The sequence below is a fragment of the Sphaeramia orbicularis genome, chromosome 11 (genome assembly GCF_902148855.1).
Source record: "Sphaeramia orbicularis chromosome 11, fSphaOr1.1, whole genome shotgun sequence".
NCBI classification, from domain to species: domain Eukaryota; kingdom Metazoa; phylum Chordata; class Actinopteri; order Kurtiformes; family Apogonidae; genus Sphaeramia; species Sphaeramia orbicularis.
In genome coordinates this window covers 1,047,687-1,064,559 of record NC_043967.1, presented here as the reverse complement: position 1 = coordinate 1,064,559, position 16,873 = coordinate 1,047,687, and the positions used below count along the sequence as shown (strand labels likewise).

General features: G+C 40.3%; 1 protein-coding gene across 2 annotated transcripts in view; it reads left to right on the top strand.

Annotated features, from left to right (window-relative positions):
* Nucleotides 1–11,827: 11,827 nt before the first annotated feature.
* znf704 (zinc finger protein 704) overlaps nt 11,828–16,873 on the top strand; it is a 127,739-nt gene continuing 122,693 nt past the window's right edge. The window contains exon 1 of one of the 2 annotated variants that reach the window (XM_030146585.1): nt 11,828–12,711. In XM_030146585.1, coding sequence (XP_030002445.1) covers nt 12,454–12,711 — 258 coding nt within the window. In that variant the 5' untranslated portion in view covers nt 11,828–12,453. The remainder of the gene's footprint in view (nt 12,712–16,873) is intronic. The other variant, XM_030146586.1, reaches the window with a different exon arrangement.

Genomic DNA, 16,873 nt, shown 5'->3' with positions numbered 1-16,873 from the left:
TTTTAACCCTTTCATGCATGAATTATGAAATATATATATATATATATATATATAGATGTTTTTTAGATTGATTTTATTACTCAAAATTAGGCTAAAGTTGAAATGCATTTTGATTTTTTTAAATTTTTTTTTAATGGTTTTATTCAGAAGATTTTTAACCTCCTGATACCCAGGAATATGCAAATATACACGTTTTGCCTTTTTTTCAAAATTGAATAATTGCCTATATTGGAAACATTATGATGCAACAGTTTTTTCAGATGCTTTTTTTTATTTTTTATGAAATGTCCTTTGTGGTGGACAGTTTGTTGTTGGTTTGTTTGGTTTTTTTTTTAAAGCTGTGAAACTCTTGTCCACAAACAGACAGTAAACCCATAGATGGGTCTTAGGAGGTTAACTTTATGAGATCACAGAGAATCCAAATTCTAAAACTAAGATGATACTTTTTTTTCCTCTGTATTGCATAAGTTCTATACAGACTGCCCCCATGTGGTTTGGAGAATATTGCCTTTATAAACCTTTGGAAAGTGAACTTAAACTATGTGTCCACATGTGGACGTCATGCATGAAAGGGTTAATATCTGCCAACAGTACATATCGTGGACTCTAGGTTGTGACAAAGATCAGATAAATTTCCTACCAGTCAAATATCACAGAGCACAAGCGCCATTGCAAAACTTTGCTGAGGACACAATGTGCGTGTTATATTCAGAAAACACAAAGAAACTAGTCCTATATAATAGAACCATATCATTGTAAGAATCACACTTCCTGTACCTATGAAAGTGCCATGATTTGCGTGGCCGCCCTGCAGATGCTGATGACTTTCTATCCTCTACCAGGTGACTCGGTTTCATGTTTTATTGCGGTGTCAGATGCTGTATTTCTCGGCTATGACGTCAGGTTGTGTGTTCTCCACTATGGGAAGTAAAATCCTATCGCGTCTTAACTGCAAGTGTTAAATTATGGCCCGCTGGTATTTTAGAGGTATGGCATTTGACTTAGTGAAGGCCGTGTACAGTATATGTCCTTTTACTGGGACTATTCAAACACATTCAGTTTAACAAAATAGGAGAAATGAAACTGGTCATCAGTAAAACCAAAATGGAGACAGAAGAAGGGGCAGCCACATGATCTTGTGGTTTCACAATACATTTTTACATATGAAACCCTTTTTTGGTGTTTTATAGTCCATGTCTATACCAGTTTTTTGTGAGATTCATATTTATTTGAAGATACATATTGTAATTGCAAAATGTTGTGAAAGAAAAAAGTGAAAAGGGTTTTATAGACGTTTCTAGGACTTTTTCTAAGATATTAAATGAAAGTGAGTTTTAAAAATGATAGTTGTAAAGGTACGTTTGCCCTGACTTTTTAGAGAAATCATTGTTGTAAAAAATGGCGGGAAAAAAATTTGATTAGGCCATTTTTGTTGATTTTGTGACAACCCCCTATTACAGAAATTCCCTATTTTTCTTTTGATATGCAGACACAAATCCAAAGAGAAAATCCCTTCCTTCTTGATCCTGATGTTGGTACATGCACAATCCTCAGTTTGTTTCCCTGATTGTTTTAAAGCACAAGGTTCATAGTATGGTACTGCACTTATAACTGCATCATCATATTTCATTCAAATCCCTACATATTCCAATTACTTCACGCTTTTTAAACTTACTCATAGCATTCGGACAGTTCCTTATGTCTGTAGCTCAAACTGACGACATGCCGACCGAGGCCTGTATATAGTTAGAGTTCTATTTTAACCAACCGCTACTTGCTTACCTGTGCTTTTACTTATTTGTTTTATGTCCAGAGTGGTAGAATTTTTATTTTATTAGGTATACTAAGGGCACTCATGTACAATACGAGAACCCTGTCGTCCAGTGGCTTTTGAGAAGTAGTAAGCACTAAAAATGTGACAAATATGGTACATTTCATTGGTACGTGCATTTGGCAATCAGAAAGCGTGGTACTTTTAATTTTGAAAAAATAATTGATGTCTGAATACTGTTTCTTTTCAACAAAAAACAAGACTGTAAATACCTCTTTCACTGCTAGAGTATGTCCTGCTCTTTCCACAAGCATCAGTGTGTTTCTCCTTCCACACATGTCAAAATAACATCTCCAGCCTTTAGTGTGTGTTTTATTAGACATGCAGAAGCATGTCAGTTGGTTCACATAAACACAGGCAAACCCTGGCTGGGTGTTGTTATATTCATAAATGATATCAGACTTTTCCATCTCCCAGCATTCCTCCAGTCAATGTGGATTTAAAAAAGAAAAAAATGTGATCCTTTATTTCATTGGTTGAGAAACGATAAACAAAAGCTCTCCAAACATGCTCTATTTTGCAGGAGGGAAGCTAATTCTTAGTGTTATTTACATTCTCTAAAATCAGTGTTTCTACCAAATAATGTAAATGTGGATCAAGGTAATGGTATCATTTAGATATAAAGGGGTTTTTACTGAATTCTGTAAATGATCTCAAACGAAATCAGCTGTCAAATAAAGATGTTTTAGTGCCAAATCTAATTAGTACAACTAACACACACACAGGCATTGTTACTTCCCTAAAACCACTTATTCTCACTTAGTCATACCCACATATGCACCTATTTCCCTTCAGGGAATGGGGGTGTAGGACAGCTTTGGAGATCCTTTTCTTGATGCCTCTCCTTCAGCTAAATGACTGCTTTAATGAGACCATTTGTTTTCCTTACAACCAGCAGATAACTGTGCTAACGCTAGCTTTTGATCACGGGGCAAAGCCTGTTTTGACAGTTATGGCAACATCTGTCACTCCTTCTCTGTCCAGTTTCCATTCTCTGCATGTAAATATTTTATGACATGAATTGTTCTATTAAAAAAAATTATATATATGTATATATATATATATATATATATATGCATTGTGTCTTTCATTCTCTGGTGCACTGTCATGTAGAAAGATAGTTTCCCTACAAATGATTTTCTGAAAACATTACGTCTGACATTAATTAGGCCATTTGTTATATGGATAACATTGGTTGGTATATTCCCTCTGCCGCACTTGGTGATAATTCCAATGAATGGATTAGCCCCATGAAAAATGTGATTTAGTTCCAAACGCTGTGAACTTTCCCATCATGTTTATGAGATATCTTTTTTTTCCATCTCAGAGAACAGCAGTACGTCATGTTGTGAGATGACACTTTAGAAATTTGGTACAGGATGTGCCTGTTTAAGTGTTAGACAGCTGTCAACTCTGTTATCTGCACACTTGTGAAATCCACAAATTTAGGAACAATGTGACTGTTTATTGTTAGAATTAGGAGGGACTACATGTGGGCACATCGAGGGAAAAATATCAAGGTGCAAGACAGAAGATGTCACTAAAAGTCATGATAAAGAGAAAAATCAAGCTCCAAATAGGTAACAGATTTTTTCAGAAATATTCTCTTAAGGCAATGTTGTTTTGTGACAAGACTAGATTCATGAAAAGTTCTGGTTTTAAACTCTGTCTCTAGTAAGAACACGTACCAAACAGTGGAGCATTTAGTATGATATGTTATTATATTTATCACAACATACTTTTCTTGTCTTTAGGAGTTATACTCTTTTCATAAGTATTATTTTCCTGCTCACATTTACCCTGGACTGCACTGTGTGCATTCACAGGATGTGCATTATAACTACGTTCAGGGGTGATTCTACAAGAAGGTAAGGTGTTCTGAAAGCTGTTGGTGTAAAAACTAACCGCTACTGTGTCCACAAGCTTCTCAAAGCTCTGAAATCAACATTAAATGACTAAAGGTAATTTAAAAAGTGTTTTATTGTTCTACTGAATCAGAGTCAATTACTATAATTCTTGCAGAGCTTTTACTTAAAGTAGAATATTTTCATTTAGCTATAAATACTATAATGTACAGGTTGAGTAGGTGGTGACTTGCTTTTGATAAAAAGGACAGAAGGAAGTCATTTGAAGAGCAGTCAGCTTTATGGTCCAGCTTCACATGCTGCAGTACAGCGCACAATGACACTTCAGCACTCGCAGACTTTAGCTCCTGAGTCTAGACTCTAAGGAGACTGTGGCCAATCAGGAATAACTACACAACCAATCACAATACTGGTAAGTGAGGCAAATGCATGGAAAACACAGAAGTAGATTCATCAGTTACTAAGAAAAAATTACTCTAAACATTATATCGACATTTAAACATTAAGGGCCAGATCTACGAAGACCCAAGTTACGCATACTAAGTTGTGTGTGCAATCTAGAAATTTGTGTGTGGGGTTGAACCGTGGTTTGCGGGTGATTTACTAAGGGTGAGTGCATTTATGACAACAGGTACAAATGTGTTGGAGACATGCCCATTTAAATGAGGGTTTTGTGTGTTTTTTGTTGGTTTGCAGCATGGCAAGTTTGGAGAGAGGAAAACGCAAAGCTAAATTTGACCCTATAGAATTAGGGGTATTGGTAGATGAAGCAAATAAATACTTAAATTAGAAAAACACTCAGAGAGCACACACCTCCACCAAGACAGATCTGCCCGCCCCCCCATCACCACCAAAATTTAATCATTTGTTCCTTGTACCAGTATCAACATTTCCTGAAATTTTCATCCAAATCCATCCATAACTTTTTGAGTTATCTTGCAGACAGAAAGACCAACGCTGGCAAAAACATAACCTCGTTGGCAGCGGTAATGAAAAATGTGTGGTAAATGGGATTTTCAGTGTTAAATGTAAATGTCCACAGAGTCCACATTCCACAGTGGATGTGGACAATTTTGTGCCAGATACAAGATATTGTTCTAAGCTACAGGTGGATCCAATTGGAGGCTAACTGGAGTGGTTTTGAATTTTTGATGAATTTTGGAAAACTGTAGATGTTGTGACCTTGCTGTGACCTTGAACTTTGGCCTACTGGGACCAAAATTGAATGGGTTGGTCCCAGGGCCTAGGCCTATCTGTGGGGAAGATTTGGGAAAGATGGGTGGAAGAGTTTTCCCCTAAAGTTGCTAACAAACAAACAAACATGCAAACAAACACACAAAGCAAAGTGATCATAATACCTCCTGGCAGAGGTAATGAGCTACTGCAAAGAAGCCTTGTTTGGTTTCATTCCAGGAGTCCTGTGTGTGTGGAAACCTCATAAACCTGGCCATCTGGCATGACATGGCATTTAGGACTTCAGACAGCACATCTGAAACATGGGATTAGGAGAGCCCAGCTGTAATAGCTACCGTACACTGGAATGACCCAGATGCAAAAAAAGTGACCTTACCAGGAGTTTAGTCATTGCAGGTGTCGCGTTGCTCCTTCTTGTGGCTGGCTCCAACTCTGCTCTGACTTCTTCCAACAGCTCCAAACTGACAAGGTTGAATAGGCAATATGTTATCATTCATTCCAAAAATGTTCACATGAGGGTGAAAAATGCGTTCTCTTCATCTTGTTTCGTCATTTTGATATCTCCTTCTTGTGACAATAACCGCAGCCATGTGTGTGCAATTCTGCATACAAACCGTTTGTACCTCCCTTTGAGACGTGTTAAATCCAGACTCAGTTTCTATTAACAAAATGGCTTTCAGGTTTGATAAATCACTTTGTGTGTGCTAAATTAATATATTTACATTTTCTCCTCCCAGCGCACACACAATTGTGTGTAAATGCCCCATATTGCAAAGTCATTGCAGCAAACGTACTAACTGGATGCAGAAGCACTATTTTGCACCTTTGAAATACACAACCCCTAGTGCGCACTGGTAGTAAATCAGTTTGCACACATTTTTATACACACAAACCTTTAGTAGATCCGGTCCTAAGTGTATATATACCAATGAGTATGTCAAGTACTATATACTTTTGTGCATCAGCACTTGGGTGGTGTGTTGATACAGGACATGATGTAACAATAATATTTTGTAGTATTTAGTAAAAGTATTCTGTAAATCTTTTATTGAATCAATTTACATACGGTACTGTGAAAAAGTCTTTAGCCATCTCTAGGTTTGTTGTTGCAGGGTTGAGAATACATTTCTTCCTCTCTTTTCTTCAGATGCAACAAGAAAAAAAATAAATAAATAAATAAATAAATAAATATATATATATATATATATATATATATATATATATATATATATATATATATATATATACATATAACACTGAACCGAATGGATTGTAAAAATAAAGATAGTTTTATTTGCCATTTGTACACATTCAGGTACATGATTATGATGCAGAGGTCTCTCAGAGTGCATTTATAAAAGATTAGAATATACAATCAAAATAGAAGTCAGACATAGGTATAAGTAGTATAAAAGTGTAAAAGCAGTATAAAAATAATTAAACAGCAGTTGTACAGTGACTTGTAATAACTAGAAGCACTCGGAGAGCGCAGACCTCCGCCAAGGCTGATCAGTGGCCCCCCCCGTGGGCCCCCCCACGCCAAGGAGGTTATGTTTTTGCCAGGGTTTGTCTGTCTGTCTGTCTGTCTGTCTGTTTGTCTGTCTGTTAGTGTGCAACATAACTCAAAAAGTTATGGACAGATTTTGGTGAAATTTTCAGGGTTTGTTGGAAATGGGCCCCCCCCGTGGGCCCCCCCACCCCTGATCACCACCAAAATTTAGTCATTTCTTCCTTATCCCATTTCCAACAAACCCTGAAAATTTCATCAAAATCTGTCCATAACTTTTTGAGTTATGTTGCACACTAACGGACAGACAAACAGACAGACAGACAAACAAACCCTGGCAAAAACATAACCTCCTTGGCGGAGGTAAATATCTAAAACTACATTTTTGACAGGTTTTCTGTGCTTAGTCTGTCAAACCTGGTCTAGAACCTGTTCAGAGACTCAGACAGATCCACATGCCCAGCTCCAGTGCTGTTAGTGCTTCTGTAGTTTGTGACTTGATACCCTGCCACATATGACGTGTGTTATTTTACAGGTACTAGCTTTTGGGAGTGTACCTTCTTTGCAGCCTTGATGGACCTCTGCACCTCGTATAGGGTCCGCTTGTATTCCTCCCTGTCATCTGCCCTGAAGGCTTCCTGTCTTTTCCAGATTTTTGTGTGGATATCTGCATTAAACCAGGGTTTGTGATAAGGAAACATTAAAGGTTAAAGTCACTGTTTAGTGTGACCTCTGACCACATCACAAGAAGCAGCACAAACAATTAGAAACATCTGACGTGTTGAATAAAACCTGATACAAAACATCAGTCAATCAAATTTTTTTTATATAGTGCCAAATCATAACAAAAGTTATCTCATGACACTTTAGATATAGAGCTGGTCGAAACCAGACTGTTAAGCCAATTTACAGAAACCCTACAGAATCCTCCAGGAGCGAACACTTGGTGACAGTGGCGAGGAAAAATGACCTTTCAACAGCAGAAACCTCAAGCAGACCCCGGCTCCTGGAGGATGGACGTCTGCTTTGACCAGCCGGGGTTAAAGAGAGAGGGCTAAAGGAAGAGAAAGAGAGAGAGAGAAAGAGAAAGAGAGAAAGACTGGGGGAAGGGGGGAGATATTGGGAGACACGTAGATGCACAGCAAACTGAACTAGAATTGTTAAAAACTAGAACAACTGGTACCAGTATAATTACCAATAACTAGAACAAACGTCCATAACTGTTAATACCAGACCTGTAACAGTACACAAAATTTTCGGTTTGATATATTTTCGGTTTTCAAAGCCACGGTTCGTTTTTTTTCTGTTCGGTACAGGAAGAAAGAAAACCCTTCAAAATGTCTTTAATGCATTTATTATGAATTTTTGAACATTTTCCCCCCTTTTTGGGGGGCAACAGAATATAGAAAAACAGGAATAATATAATTCTGATGCTATAAATCAAATAGAAAATAAAATAAATAAAATATTACTAAATGTATTTTAAACATTAGTATTGCACTCTTCCCGGAAAGGTAGTTTTGAACAAACAACAAAAATCTAATCACAGTTCTGTCAGTTCACATTCTGCATAAAAATAACAACAAAAAAATTCCACGTGAAGTGCAACATTAACAAGAGGGCAAACTGGTATTCTGTTTAAACAAATTTAAGAGCAACATTGACAACAAAATTACAGGTGTAGTATGTAGGAATTCTGTTCTAAGTAATTCTAAAATGGCTCTGACTGTCAGCAGACATGAAGGAATCCTGTTCATTTCAATCCTGATCTCACTAACAGTAGTAGTCCACACAGAATATTTGCATTTGAAAAGCTCAGTGTCAGCCCCCAAATGATGTTTATGTTGACATTGTGTGTTTTGGTCTGAGGCTCCGCCCATCACCTGTCTGCCAATCACAGAGTCAGTAGCTGTTGTTCATCCAGGTTGGCAGTTCCACTGAGCTGCAGCTGAACATTTCTGATCAAAAATGTCTGATGTGAATAAACCTAAAAGGACTCTGATTATTCCAAATACGTCATGACAAAGTGAGAAACAAAACAAGGATCTGTAGGAGATGATTTAGAAACATGGAGACAGATGAAAGAGGAGAAGAATTTGAAGACTGACGCCGGCTCTGCCTTAGTCTGACCACCATAAGAACCACTGAGAGCCGGGGCCGTGGTCTCTGCACCTGGTCCAGACTGTCGGTGTCTGCACCCGGTCCCAGAACATCTTCTCCCGGGGCCGGGCTGCGGTCTCTTCTCCTGGCCCTGGTGAACAGACTGCCGGTCCGGGACTGGTGAAGAGACTGGGTACCGGTACAGAGACTGGGTACCGGTGTTGGACTTGTCTCTTGCCATGGTAGCTCCTTGAAGTACAGTGTTTTCTGTGGAAGTGACGTCTTCATGTAGCAGTGTGTAATCCAAAAGGGGGGGGGTTCAGTAGCCCGGTGTCCATGGTTTGGTCAGGGGGGCACACTAGTGATCTGTGCCGCTTGTACTTCATGGAAGTAAAAGTGAAACTTAAGGCTCATTTCCCTTTTCTCTATCTCCTGAATCTTCGCAAACTTTCATTTGAGTGGGTAGGACGTTTGTGCTGTTCTATTATATATTATACTTATGTAGAATAAGTTTAAGAATCAGTTTTGTATGAAATTTATGGTGTGGAGGCAAGGATTAGTGGAAATGCTAGTAGTAGCCTGGTGCCCAGGTGCCCAGGGGCCAAGGGGCCCAGGTGCCCAGGGGCCATGGCACATAGCCGTGGCTCGATCTTTCATTATTTTGCAATTATGTTTATGCATGAAGCATAAACATAATTAGCAGACGATAAACTTACAGTGTAGGATTCGTTGCTTGCCATGGTAGTGCCTTGTAGTAGATGCTCATGCTGGATGTGGCTACCTGTAGTCTGGGGGGGTTAACACGCTCTACAGTATTTTGAATGTGATTGCAGTACCAGTTTTGGCCACAAACCTTCATACAGCTCCTTTAAAGACAAGTTAAGTGCAAAGGGAGGTCACACTAAATACTAGCACTTTGGTTTATAGAAGCTGTTTTTTCTCTTAAACTTGTTTTTACTGCTATACATACTTCACATATATCCAGACTGTATCTTAATACAGACACTGAGGAATGCATATCTGTGGTCATTAGAACTTTACTAAGCTAACATTATTATATAACAGTTCTGAGCAACCCCCCCATATCACACAATGTGCATGTGCAAACGCAATGTAAACATGTAAATATTTCATCTTATCTAATATTAATTGAAGCCTAGGATTTTTACACAGTACTGTATATATTACCATGTAGTACTGTATATTTCCATGGACTGTCCTCCCATGATACCCCTTCGCCACCCCATGCAAAGTATAGAGGGTCTGCACGTGACGTCAGTGCTAGCAGAAGTCACCGTGGTTCCGCCCACTGAGTGTCAGACAGAGGCAGATGAGTGACAGCGTTGGCTTCAGTCCTGTCTAAACTAAAGAACAATATTGAATCCAAAATGGGGCAGAGCTGTTGTGTTTGATTGTATTTTCAGGTTCTTAAAGCAGTGGGAGCTATCGTTTTACAGACACCCAAAGACAAAGAAAAGAGAAGGGGATGGATCCACAAACCCAGGAAACCAAACCTAGATCTGTGGATCCTGTTTGGTGTCAGCTAACATTCATTTCTGCTGTATTTTTGGGTCCAGTCAGACCTGAAATGACCTGTTGTTTTGGCTAACGGTCCTTCTTAGTGCAGCTCTTGGTTTCATGATCAGATCTTTCCTGGTTTTTGTCTTCATTTTGTGATTGTGAACCTTGTGCTCCTACATGATTAGTAAACGAACTGAAACTGAGGCCAACCTAGTTTTACAAATACGGAGGAACTGGAGAATAAAGCTACGACAGAGTATTAGGACCACAGAAGAAAAGAAAAACACTGGGCACTACCAGAAGAAAGTCAGAAAATATGGAGATAAAACCTGGAATTTTATGAGAATAAAGTCGAATACAAAAAGAATCACAATGTTATGAGAATAAAGTCATAGTTATAAAAAAAACTCATAATTTAACAAAAATGTCATTTGTTTATGAGATTAAAGTCATCATATTCTGACACTAAAGCCATAATATTATCAGAATAATGTGTTCATTTAAACCAGGTGGTGTAAATCTGCTAATTTCCCAGAATGCAGTGGTGCCCTGCTGGTCCACAGCAGTAGTATCTGTGTTGGATAAAGGACTGGATCTGAACTGGACTCAGTAAATCTGCTCAGTCCCAGTAGATCATGCATAGATTCACTGGGGTCAGTCCACGGTCTACTGGAAATGACCTTTGGATCAGCTGGTTCTGGGCCCTAGTTTTGGACCCTTTGAACCAGCTGGTTCTGGTCCTAGTTTTGGACCCTTTGAACCAGCTGGTTCTGGTCCTAGTTTTGGACCCTTTGGATCAGCTGGTTCTGGGCCCTAGTTTTGGACCCTTTGAACCAGCTGGTTCTGGGCCCTAGTTTTGGAGCCTTTGGATCAGCTGGTTCTGGGCCCTAGTTTTGGAGCCTTTGGATCAGCTGGTTCTGGGTCCTAGTTTTGGACCCTGGTTGTCAGTCCTGATGAAACCATGTATATTAGTTTCAGGTCCAAATAGCGCTGACCCCCTCCCCCCTGGATCAGGTCTGGATCCTCCATGTGTGTCCACATGTCAGTGTTCATGGACCACTTGTTCTTTGGTAGCTCGTACAGATCCATGTCCAGTCCAACTGTCCTTCATTTCATTTCAGATTTCACATTGTCATGTTGATCAGGTTGCTTTTTGCCACTCAGTCTGATTTAGAGGGGCGTGGCCTGGGGGAGGTGACATATGTGCATACCCTCTATTCCAGATCTACTGCTGTAAGTGTTACTGTATGTCACTGCACGTCATTGGAGAATAACTGTTCTACGGTGCAAAACAAGATGTAATATTCAGAATGTATATAAGTTGTTGCTTCAACTCTTTACTGTTCCTGCTGATTCTTGTGGAGTAAATGTGGGGAGATCATGACTGAAAACCTTTTGTGTTTACACTGAAAACAACAGAGCAGAGCATTCTGACATCCACTTAAAATCAGATCACAGGAGTTAAAAAGTCCCATGACACCTGAAAAGTAGGCTACATGCCTGGAACAACTGGGTTACAGCATTGAGCCTGAGTGTCTGCTGAAGTTTTCCTCTGCTTAGCCTAAATTCCCCTTTTTTATTTTCACTCTTCTTCCCTCCTCCACACCCCCTCCCTTCCTCGTTTTCTCTCCATCCTTGCGTCATTGTTTTGAATGGAGCCTTCTCCCGGCTTGCATTACCGTCTGCCGGAGAAAGGGGGAGCGGCGGGGGCTTGTGGAGGCGTGTGCTGGGCCGACCAATGGCAGCCTCGGTCTGCCGCCGGACCGCACATGTTTACAGGCAGCATTCCGCCGGTAGAGGCTCTGCGCGGTCGGAGCCGACGGCGGACTGGATTCAGCTGGACCCGGAACAGGAGTCACCTCACGGTCGTATTTTTAACCGTGTTTAGCCTAAACCCGGGGGATAACCACGTACGGAGTCGTGGGGGATGAAATAACTCGACGTGTTCGCCTCAGATGATTACTGTCGGAGCGCTTTCTTCGTGGATAAGCCGCCATTTTGTTTAATCGTGTGCAAATGTCATTTCGGTTCCGAAAATCCACTTCCGGTCCGGGTTTTCCCTGCTGCCGGGGCCGCTCGCAGGGAGCAGTGGGGAAAACAAACAGGTCGAACGGAGGCAGACCGGAGCCGGTGGATGTGGAGGCTGAGCACCGGGGAATGGAGCGGGTTTGTCGCTGAATGTTTTCGGTGCTGTTTGTAATCGGTCGGTGCGGTTTGGATGTGTGTGCGGTGTGAGGCAGGCTCTGGAGCTGTGTTCCTCCGGCTATGGTGCCCGGGTCCGACCTTCTGCTGGAGCATACTCTACCGGCTGCGGTTTTGTGTTTTTCTCGACGTTGTTTACCGGTTCTATTTCGACGTTTAATGATTTAAAAAAGAAAAAACACCGCTTTTTTTTTCGCTGCGCCTGAATTTCCAGAGACTCTTGTTCTGTAGACATGCATACGAGGCGTCTGGTCAAACGGTCGATCCTCGGCAGCCGCGTTTATGCGCCCAGTCCGACGGGGGACGGAGCCCCGGTGACAGGAGTGGTCCAGGCTGTCAAACAGGAGAACAGGGACGTGTCCACGGCCGCGGGGGCCCGGAGGAGCGTCTACACGGTGCTCATGCAGGACGGAAGCCTCAAGGAGTTCACCGAAGAGGAGATAGCTGCAGGATTCAACCACAGCAAAGGACCACTGAAGTCCAGCCTGAAGGTGTGTGTGTGTGTGTGTGTGTGTGTGTGTGTGTGTGTGTGTGTGTGTGTGTGTGTGTGTGTGTGTGTGTGTGTGTGCAGCCGGCCCGGCAGGCAGTGCTCCTCTGTTTTTCTTGTACGGTTGCTTTTGCAGCGTTCAGCCGCTTCCTGCACGGAGCGGATTGAACTGCAACCGCCGCTGCAGCCACGAATGGCAGAACCATGAAGGCAGAGGGCCATTTCACACCAACACTGTGCTTTTTGTTCTCATATTGAAGCAAATAACGGGCTGTCATGACATTTGGCGACGTCAGTTATATGGGACAAAGGGCTTGATAGGGCCTGCGCAATGTTTATGTGGGCTAGTGGGTGGGTAAGAGCCAGGCAAACAAACACTCTGCAGCAGCGCACTGGACCGATGCGAAAAGCTGGACCGAGGTTGTTTTTGTTTTTGTTTTTGTTTTTTTTACACAGCCACACTGTTTATTTTGCACGGATAGTACTGGGATATTCCACCCATTTAGACATTTGCATAAAATATTATACAATATTTTTTTGCAGGCTGACATGCATTAAATGGCTTCATATTATAGTTATTGTGCTATTATTGATAAAAAAAAAAAAAAAGATAGTGCCGGCCTATTAGACATTAGAGGACAGGTAAGAAGTTTTTCAGCCGTCCATATTTTGTAGTCGTGATATGAGCCTGTTAAGCAGTGACCTAATTGTCTTCATGTCCAACTTGCATGGTTTGGTGTCACATGGCCTCAGATAAAGACTGCAAAGAGAGGAAGCCAGTTGGAAGAAAATACTGTTTCTGGCACTGTGTATCTGTGTGTGTGTCTGTGTGTTCTCTGTCCCTTTTTATAGCGAGGGAGTGACTGAAGAATGCATATGACTGAATGTTGCCTTGTTTACTGAGTGATTATGATGTATTTTGAATGGTGTGGTTTTGTGCTTTCTTGCGTCCATGTTGGCATTGTGTTTGGATGTTTTCGACATGAGACATGTTACAGTGTAATCTGGAGTGTTTGTTCTGTAGTCTAAAACGGAAATGCTGGGCTGCAGTTTGTTACCACTAACTCTGGACTATGCACATTTCCTTTTTTATAAATATGAGATGTAGTGGGAGGGTTTACAAGCGCTGAAATTATTCTCCACATTTTGGTTGGAGTTGCAAACAGTAGTTGTAAACTATTATCCCAAACTTCCAACAAACATGTCCAATCTTAGAAAAGGATAATGCAGTGTTCGGAGGACTGTCAGAGTTGTGACTGATGGGAACTGTCATGCAAATTTTGGCCCTCTTGTTTTGCACATGCATGTGTTTGTGTATCAAGTGGCGCTCTTACAAAATCCATTGCACAATGCCGTTACAGTCGCCAGTGCAGGCGGGAGTTGTGCAGCTGAGACGGAGAGCCGAGTCCTGTCAACACAATGGTCAAATCTCTTTCAGCACGACTCAATTCACACAGAGGTCGAAAACAAGCCATAAAACCGAGAGGAGGGGTCTGGGTTATTTGTGTGTGCTGGGTTTTGTGTGTGTAATAAAGCTTGAATGTGCAGTATCGCAAATGTGAATTTTTATGTTTAATGAGTGAAATCTATTTAAAATTCTGGAGTGGGGGTTGTTTGTGAGGACATGCTGCTGTATTTGAGCTGCAGCTGTACAGCCAACAAAGCGGGCACCCCCAGGTTGGGAACGGGTGGCATGCTCCAAAGAATGTGGATGGTTGGCACCGTGCCCTGTATGGCACAATGAATTCACCCTTTGCATGGTGGTGGGGGGGGGCACCACTTGTTGACTTGTTTTGTGCAAGTGTGTGCTGTGTGATTGACGTTATGTAGATTTGTTGCTGCTATCGAAGAGGTGTTGCTTGTTTTTGCGTCGCTTCTGTTGTGCAGCAACACATTTGTTTATGTTGATCTCACAACGATGCAAGAGTCAGTGAAGTAAGCTTATCGACTGGAGCGCAGCGGCTCTTTGTTTTGAGGCGGTCATCTCAGGCAGGCTGCTGTTGACGGAGCAGCGTCAACATGAAACACAGTGACCGTGGTTAAGTGTGGACGCCGGCTGTCACTGGAATGATATATGAGTAATGTTTTGTGGAGGAAGGAGGAGTACATTTAAAAATACAAACGGCACACAAAATAGCACTTCCCTTTGCTTCATGTTGTTCTTTTATCTATCTCTAATCTGCAAAGGGACTTTGTTGGTAGAGTTTTAACATTTATTCCATTAGATGTCAACTATTAAATTACCTGTCACCCATTTTGATGCTGTCAAGTTTTTCTTCATGACTACAGTGAAGTCAATATTTTCTGGTTCCTTTCCTTTGACCATAAACTGAATGTCTTTGGGTTGTGAGCCACACAAGACCTTGGAGGACATCAGCTTTCATTTTGTGAAACCTTTCTAGAGCCGTCTAGAACAGCGTTTTTCAACCTTGGGGTTGGGACCCCACATGGGGTCGCTTGGAATTCAAATGGGGTCAACTGAAATTTCTAGTAATTGATAGAAAAAAAAAACAACAACAAAAAACTACGTACCAATAAAAAATAAATGTTGAGTTGACAGAGACAATCCCAATACATAACAGACAAAAAGTGAGTCTGAAACTGCAGCACTGTGGTTCTGTTTCTGTGTCAAATGTTCATTGTGGTCAGTTTCAGGTGCTGCAGCTCTTTCATCATTCATAGTTTCAGTTCTTGTTTGTTCAGTATTAATTGTCCTCCTTGTAAGTCCAAGTTGGACTGACTGGACAGATCCTGACCAAGGAAAGTAAAATTCTCCCTTTGTGCAGTAATCTACACCTAGATTTACTGCCTCTGTCCACAATAATAGACATTATATAGACTAAATGTCCTCTAAAATTAACCTGTATTTGCAACATAGTATAGCAAACTATTACATGATCAAAAACAAATGAATTTTAGCTAAAAAAAAAAAAAAAAACTCTCAGTTTTGAATGTCTGGGGTCACCAGAAATTGGTGATGTTAAAATGGGGTCACAAGACAAAAAAAAAGGTTTGGAACCACTGGTCTAGAACCTAATAATTGATAGTAAAAACAAGTGGTTCCAGGCACAACAAACCCCACCCCTCACACTTATTGTAGTTTATTTTGCATCGATCCAGCTGATGTCATCATGTCAATGCATGTGCTGATGTCAGCATATCAATTGCCTCTATATATGTGCCAAGCTTGAAGTAAACTGATACAAAATTGATGTTTTTATAGACGTGAAATTTCAGCCAATGTAAGTAAATGGGAGAAGAAAGAAGATTTTAAAAATTCATAAAAAATTTGAACTTCGACCTACTTTCTCCAAAATGTAATGACATCTCTTCTGGGTACCTGGCAATCCATAAACCAAATTTGGTATAAATTCACCCAATAATTTTGCTGCTACAGACATGTGAAATTTCATCCATTTTAAGTAAATGGGGGAAACAAAAAATTTAAAAATTCATTAAAAAAAATTTGAACTTTGACTTACTGTTCCCAAAATGGAATGAGATCTAATCTGGGTCACTGTCAGTCTATGAACCCAATTTGGTATAAATTCAACCAATAGATGTGCTGCTAGAGTGTTAACGATCAAACAAACCAAACCAAAAACAACACCCTTGCCTCCCCTTCAGGGGGCGGGGTAAAAATCATTATTTGAGGCCTACTTTATAGTACTGACAGATATTAAAAATGTACATGCTAACTGTGTGTACACTGACATCAGAGTTGGGGCGAAGTCAAGGGAAGGTTAATATCTGGTCAAAAAAAAAAAATTACAATAATCTACATCAAACCTATATTTTTGGACAGGTAATTACTTATATTTTCAGGAAAATGTATTTTGAAATGAGAAAAAATTTGTGAAAAAAAATTTGAGGAGTTTTATGAGTGTGAATGTTTTGGAAAGTGACAAAGTTTTGTGCCGTCATTCTGGGTTCATTTTATAAACTCTCATAAACTAAATGTATTCCAAATACAATATTATTTATGTCATATTCTAAACACACAGTGTTTAAAATTAATAAATGCATATATCGATGCAAAATACATTTGAATATAATGTTAATAATATTTATATGTTGTAAATATTGTAAATAAATGTAAATGATATTGATAATTGAAATAAATAATGTTTAATTTGATATTTACTTTTGTTGTCCATCTGTGACGC